General features: G+C 51.0%; 1 protein-coding gene and 1 long non-coding RNA gene across 2 annotated transcripts in view; one reads left to right on the top strand and one right to left on the bottom strand.

Annotated features, from left to right (window-relative positions):
* The window catches only part of LOC113218197 (fatty acyl-CoA reductase 1-like), a 5,975-nt gene extending 5,551 nt beyond the window's left edge, over positions 1-424 (bottom strand). The window contains exon 1 of the mRNA XM_052271286.1: positions 416-424. Coding sequence (XP_052127246.1) covers positions 416-424 — 9 coding nt within the window. The remainder of the gene's footprint in view (positions 1-415) is intronic.
* A 79-nt stretch (positions 425-503) lies between these two features.
* LOC113218198 (uncharacterized) lies at positions 504-4,588 on the top strand. The gene is made up of 8 exons (XR_003304090.2): positions 504-1,005; positions 1,084-1,263; positions 1,346-1,872; positions 1,952-2,032; positions 2,355-2,462; positions 2,543-2,829; positions 2,976-3,051; positions 3,367-4,588. It is a non-coding gene; the product is annotated as an uncharacterized LOC113218198 (long non-coding RNA).
* Positions 4,589-6,839: the final 2,251 nt, after the last annotated feature.

The raw sequence follows: 6,839 nt of genomic DNA, 5'->3' as shown, positions 1-6,839 counted from the left end.
GGCTGTAAACTCCGGTGTGAGCGAGATAGTCAACAAACCCGGCCCTCAGCTGGGTGCCTGAAAACACCGGATCCCATACCGAACTCCGAAGTTAAACAGGCGGGTCCCCGTGTCAAAGCGGGGTGGGTAGGGCCCACATTTTTTTCATTTTTGATAATTTTGTTGGAAAAATGAATCCGGCTCTAAGAGGTATTTTAACTGCCGGTTGCACGGAGGTGATTCACGTCTAAAGCTTAGTGCCACCCTGCCCGTAAGGCGCTCCGGTCACCTGGGGTAGGCGAACCCGCCAGTCTCGTGTTTATGCTGTACCGCACGCAGGCGTGCGTGTTGCCTACCTGCAATGCCCGTTAGGCGCTACGGCCCCCTGGGGTAGGAAAACCAAACGTGCGGGAAAGTATAACTGCATTTTCCAAACTTTCAGCATATCGACGAGGTCGGAGAAAAATGGGTCGGAAAAAATTAGATCGCACAAAACCTAGGTCGGACAGCACTTTTTGGGATTTTGGAAAAATCGACAGGTCGGAGAAAAATAGGTCGGACAATCTAAATACACTATTTTCCTGGAATTGCCCGAATAGTAAAATTAAACTAGATTTATCGAGCTGCCTGGAGTGGAGCCACCGACATTGCAGATCTTGGTGGCAGTAGCAAAATAAACGTGTGGAGACGACGAATCTCTTTGGCTTCCCGGTGACGCCCTCTATAGTCGTACTGTGTCGTTCTCCCACCCCTCCTTCCCCAAACGGCCGGTAGGAGAGCGACCGCAGCGACCGTCAGCCCCCACCACGACCGGCAGAGCCCGCCCGAGCCGAGCTCCGCGGTCGCAGCCCGGCTCACCTCACAAGTTTCCCTTCGCTCTTGACGACTACTACAACCTGCTACGAACGCAGCCCAGCTCGGCGCCCACCCGGTCCAGCCGGAGTCAGTGAGCCCGCCCAGTTGCCCTGTTCACCTCCGCGATCCTCCGCGACTTGACCGTGCTCGAAAAGAACTCTCCAGTACAAGGTATGTGCAATCCCAGCCTTCATGATCACACTAAGTTACCAGACCATCCCGTAGTGATTTACTGGTGTAATTTTTCAGTGTTGTTCGTCGCCGTTCTCGGCCCGCCTACTGCCATGCGGTCCCCGGCTGGATTACGAGCCCTTCCAGCCGGCACGGTCGCACGGTCAAGCATTTGTGTCGAGAAACAACAGATCATCCTGCTTGTGTTCGACTAGTATTTGATGGACCAAGACTTGGCCGCACTTTCCTCTGCACAAGGTACGGTCCAGCGCACAGGATCACACTGTTTGAAACACTCCCAAGCCATTCTGTAGTGATTTACTGTTGTATTTGTTAACAGTGGACATCTGGAGCCGGCTGCGAGATGTGGGCGAGTCTCTCTACCTCCGCGGGACCCGCTGTGCCGTCTGCAGTTTAGCCAGTGGCATCTCACGGTAACCAGCGTCATCAGAGGTTAACGTCAGATACGGCCTCTTTGGCTGCTGGGGGCTAGGGTTCAGGGGTTAGGTTCCCATTCCCACTTAAAATCCTTCACACATTCACAACACATTCACAACACACGACCGGTACGACAGTCGCGGCGTAAAGAACGGAACGGGACTAAAGCGAAAGTCGCGACGGCGCGAGCGGCGCGAGCGTGGTTGTTGTCAAGCTCATCGTTTTTGGAAGAGAGTAAACAAATTTGAAGATGTTGAAGACGCATTGGCTTGCCGGTAATCAGCCCCATTTTCCTGTTTTGCCGTTTGACTTTCGTATTGTTTCCCCTCTCATGGTGGTTTTGTTCGCAGGATATGTCTCGCTCGCCGGAGCGGACAGCAGGCAGCTGCTCGCCCTGCACTGCTGCTGGCTCCAGTCGAGGATAAGACGGTTAGTTGGTGTGGTGTGGGATGAAGTCGCAGCGTATTTGATAATGTGTATGGTCTCATGACACTCGCTTCTGTTGCAGTTCTCTGCTCGGTCACCGGCCGGACCTCGCCTTGACCCTGCCTGCTCGGCTCCCGCGGACAGCTGGACCGGCTCGTGGCAGGTACGTCTCTACAGCATTGTTTGTTCCCCATTTGGCCCGCTTGCAGTGGCCCCGGTCATTCCCTGCCGCCGCCTCCCGGCTGCTGCTAGCGCGTCGCTCAGGCCTGCCCTGGCTGGCTCCCGCGGGTGTCCCCCCTAGGCCCCCCTCCCCCCCGCGGGACCGCCGAGGCGCAGCGCTCAGGGAGCGCGCCGGCGAGTGGCTGGGCGGGCGTGTTTGTTACATTGCGACCGGGTGACCACGAGGGCAAAGTTGTGACTTACTTCAACCTTACCTAGGAGCCAGTCTAATGCCGTGTTCTCTGTTTTGCTGCCGCTGCCCTCAGCCGACGTCCTGACCACTCCGCTCCACTCGGACGCAGCCCGGGAGCGTGAAGCTAGCAGTGCATCAACGCTGCCTCGCCGCTGAGGGCCTCGCGCGCCCGTGTCTACGAGTAAGTGGACATCTACAGTGGCTCGAGTTCGCTTGGTTAGTGTGTGGAATGATTTTAATCTAGTATTGTTCCTGTTGTAGAGTCGCCGCTGGAGGACCGCGTCTGCTGCGAGTTCAACACCACTTCAAACTATCCACACTGGTGACAGGCTGCTTGCCAGCTGATTTCTGGTATGTCGTTTACTGTGAAACGTTTGCTTCTCCAGTTGCTCTTCCAGTTCCAGGCCGTAGTTCCAGTTCCCCTGCGGTCAGCAGGAGGTCACCGCGGACGTCAGGACACCAGGACAATCCCAACGCCCGCCATGGAGGTCTGCTTTCAACATGAACGCTGCTTTCGCTGTCTTCCCCTCAAGCAACCAGGACAACCAGTAAGTTATCCCAGGCAGAGACCCCATGCACACATTCTCGTACAAACAATTAGTTCATTACAAAGTGTATTCTGATTACTGTTGTAAGAGTTACAAGAACTCTTTCAAGTGCTGTTTACGGATTGAGACTTTACTTTTCCTTCCAGATGCGCAGAGTGAGCGGTAGCACCACTGCAGTCAAGTGAATGAGGAGCTGTTCGACTGGCATGGGGCAGCGAAAAGGTATTCATCAAACAATCTTTCCACTCTAGTTTAAGGCCTTCATTTTAAATGAATAACAGTGAATTATGCTTGCTTTTGTTTTGGACAATTTGTTGTTGCTGGACAATTTGTTTCTAAAACCACATTTTTGTGGAAGCTTGTTAATTTCAAGCACTTTTGCGTAAAAATTTTAGTTTTTGTTCGCCCCATCTAAAGTAGAACACCAGCAATGTTTATTATGGTCCAAACTGTTGAAAAAGTTTAATTCCAGTTTGTCCAGTATTGAAATGTTTTCCATCTCCTCGCAAACAAATTTATTCTGTATGTTTGTTCCAGGTCGCATCTCAACATTGCTGCTCAACCAGATGGAAGTCATCCCACTTAACGGCAGGACAAGAGAATCATTTGACATTATAATATATTGTATCATACTGTCATTCATCTCTGACTTCTTGACTTCTTTGTCTTGGATCGTGTAGTATAGATCATGGTTTTTGTTGTCTTGGATTGTAGTATACATCATGGTATGGCTCTTTGGATTGTAGTATAGAATGGTGTTTGTTTGGTTCTCATGTATTAGTTCTTACATTTTGGTTGGATTTTGCGGCGTTTAATGCTTGTAATTTATGTTGGGTGTAGTAAAAAAATCTAATCTCTTCCTTATTTTCTTTACATCAAAACCATCTGCGTACTCCTGTATCATACATCATTTCATAAAGAGCAAAACTGTAAAATTTATTACTGGTAACAATGTGAAGCATTTTTCCAATCCATTCAGTACTTCCTATTCATTTTAAATATGTAGTGAAATCATCCTATTGTCTCTTATGGATTCAGCACCTCACTGTTAAGTCAACCTATGGACCTTTAGGTATTTAGTATTAAGAATTTTTCACAATGAGCTTTTCAAATTAGTCTGTCTGCAAAATTGACGGCTGTGTTTTGCCGATAAAATGTGAAGGAAGATGCTAATATCTTTTCATGGAATTATGAAGAGTTCTCTTGGGGACTTCAAATTTATTTAGTGGCATAAAAGTTCAGATTATCGTTCAGCACATTTAGCAGAGTTGAGCATATGCACCTTGAATGAACTTGATACTACTATTTTCTGTACATCTAAATCAACTGTGCTCACTTGTATCATACATTATTTAGTAAGACCAAAGAAGTTGAAGTTGTAGAAAGAGTTAAACTGTAAAATGTAACTGTAAATGGTATTCGAGTGACTATTACTGACCACTCATATGCTTGTATGAAATTGTTTCATTGATATTGGTTGTTCAGCAATTCTCAAATGAATTGATTACTTCCTATGAAGCAATCTGTGCAAATTGTTTGACCATTTTTTAAGTTTGATCTTACTCTAGTTCATGTTCTGAAACTGAAATTAACTATACTGTTAACGTACCGTCTCGTGTGGAATTGTGTGCTCCTCGTCAACATGTCAGCTAATTTTTGAAATTTTGCATTTGAGGCAAGGAACTCAACTAGTTGGTACTGAATGTGAATGTATGTATCCCTATTATTGTCTTGGAAATATAATTTATTGGAAATGCGAGGTTGAACTATTTAAAATAACCCAATCAATTTGACACTGCCACACAGTTAATGAGTGTGAGTGGTGTGTCAGGGAACGTATCAAATTCACTCTATAGTAAACTTCCTCGCTCCGCCCCGATCCCGTTGACGACTTGGCGCCTGATGAGGACCTCGCTCGTGGCGATCCGTCGCGATTCAAACAAACACATCTCTGCGGTTGGCGTGGCGGCGGTGGTGGGTCGGGCCCGCCTAGGGCGGCGACGCACACGCTCGTGCTCCGCGTCAGAGAGTAAGGACCGAACCAAAGTGCTACACAAATACGTGGGAGCCCCACGTGGCTGGGCGCGCGTGCTCGCGCTCGCCCACCGCGGCCTGACCGCAGTGAGGAGCGCCGCCCCCGGGGCGTCCCGGCCCGGACCCCCGCTGGATGAGGGTCTTTTACCTGTCCGTCCGGCAGGACACATCAACGACGACAGCCGTCGAGGAAATGACGGGAATAATCGCGGCCGCGATGGGCTCCAACGAGCTGTAAGTAAGCTCATCGCGCCCGCCGGGCCGCCCCCCGCGAGAGCCACGCGCGCCATCACACACACCACACCGCAGCACGGCATTGGCGCGTCTAGACAGACTGTCACGCCGGCACACGACATTGTGCTCCAGCGCGGAGATTCCCGAATGTTCCACATGCTGCACGGAAAAAGTATGAGATATACCAGGTGGCTGATTCACGCCGCGCACTTCTGTATGTATACTGTACCGCATGCACGAGTGCGGGCGGGCTTGCCTATCGCCCCTGTCCACGGCGCCTTAGGAGCCGAGCAAATAGGCAACCCGCCTGCACTCGTGCATGCGGTACAGCATAACTACAGAAGTGCGCGGCGTGAATCAGCCACCTGGTATGTAGCTAAAACAATACCTAAATATATCGGATAACTAATTATTAACACGTTGAGTCCCAGTGGGGGGGGGGGGAGAATCACGTGTTATTGTGACCACACGTGAGGTCACGTGGGACTCAACGTGTTAAGAAATATACCTAAAAAAAATAGCTATGTCACAGAAAAGGTAGCTATCTGTTAGCGGCCACGGTGGCACATGAAAAAAAAAAACATGATCAGCTGTAGGTAAACTAAAAGCCAACTACGGACTGACTATTTATGTAGCAATGTAGATAAAAATTGAGCTATGTCACGAAAAATTAGCTATCTGTTATCTAGGCCTAGACAAAAAGCTGGGTAGCTAAAATCTCACATATGTAGCTAGCTAAACATAGCTGATTTTTTTTTGCAAAATAACTAAATAACTAGCTATCCCAAATTTAGCTATTGATTTCGCTACAGCAAATCATTTTTGTTTTTCGTGCGCCGCCCCTCATCGTCAGAGACGCGTCGCCGGCTCGTGAGTGATGCGCGCCCCGCGCCCGGCCCCGGCCCCGGCCCGCCTCTCTGTGCTGCGGTGCACGCACTCGCTGTCGCGTAATCGATTTTTCGAGGAAACGAGACACCGATAACGAGCAAGAGGCCGCGACGCGTGTGGCAGCCACTTATTGTTGCTCATCAGCCTCCCGCTCCGCGACACACGGGCGCGATACGACGACGTCCCGCGTAGCTCCGCAACTAAATATATACCACGAAATGTACAAGGAGATCGTTTGAGAGATATGATTGCAAACAGAAATTCGTCGGAGATTCTGCGAAAGAGCCGGAGCCGCAAATTCGCTTATTGTGACAACTCAGTGCGGCCGCGCCTCCATCGGTCGGCCACCCCTCGGACCGACGCGCTGCTCGGGCCTTGAAGTCTTTCTCTCATCTCTCAAAACTCTCACGTTCCGGGGCGCGTCGCGGTCCGTGTGCGCGCTGCTCGTGGGAGACTCCAGGAAGCCTTGGCGATAAAGCCTTGGCGATGCGGTGGTGCTGGCCGCGGGCGTCGTGTGAGGCCAGGGTAGATAGGGTTCTGGGGTCTGCTGCCCTCCCCGGCGCCCCGCGAGGTGCAGCGTCACCCTCGTCAGGTCGTGCGTGCAGGTCTCCGCGGCAAGGCGCATCGGCACGGCATCGTGTCGTCGGGAGCTCGCGCATTCGCTTCCCGTACGCGGTCCTCGCGTTGACGTCAGAGAGGGGGGGGGGAATACGTGCCGCGTAACGCAGATGAGATGGCCCGCACCTGCACGGCCCCCGTCCCGGACATATTGCCGGCTGATTGTCGCCAGTGAGACAAAAGCACGCAGGACTGCAGAGTACTACGCACTGCGGGCGGAGATGAGCTCGCGGGGG

Source organism: Frankliniella occidentalis, unplaced genomic scaffold, assembly GCF_000697945.3.
Source record: "Frankliniella occidentalis isolate FOCC.00 unplaced genomic scaffold, Focc_3.1 Scaffold6, whole genome shotgun sequence".
Classification (NCBI taxonomy): Eukaryota; Metazoa; Arthropoda; class Insecta; order Thysanoptera; family Thripidae; genus Frankliniella; species Frankliniella occidentalis.
This window is presented reverse-complemented; position numbering and strand designations above follow the sequence as displayed.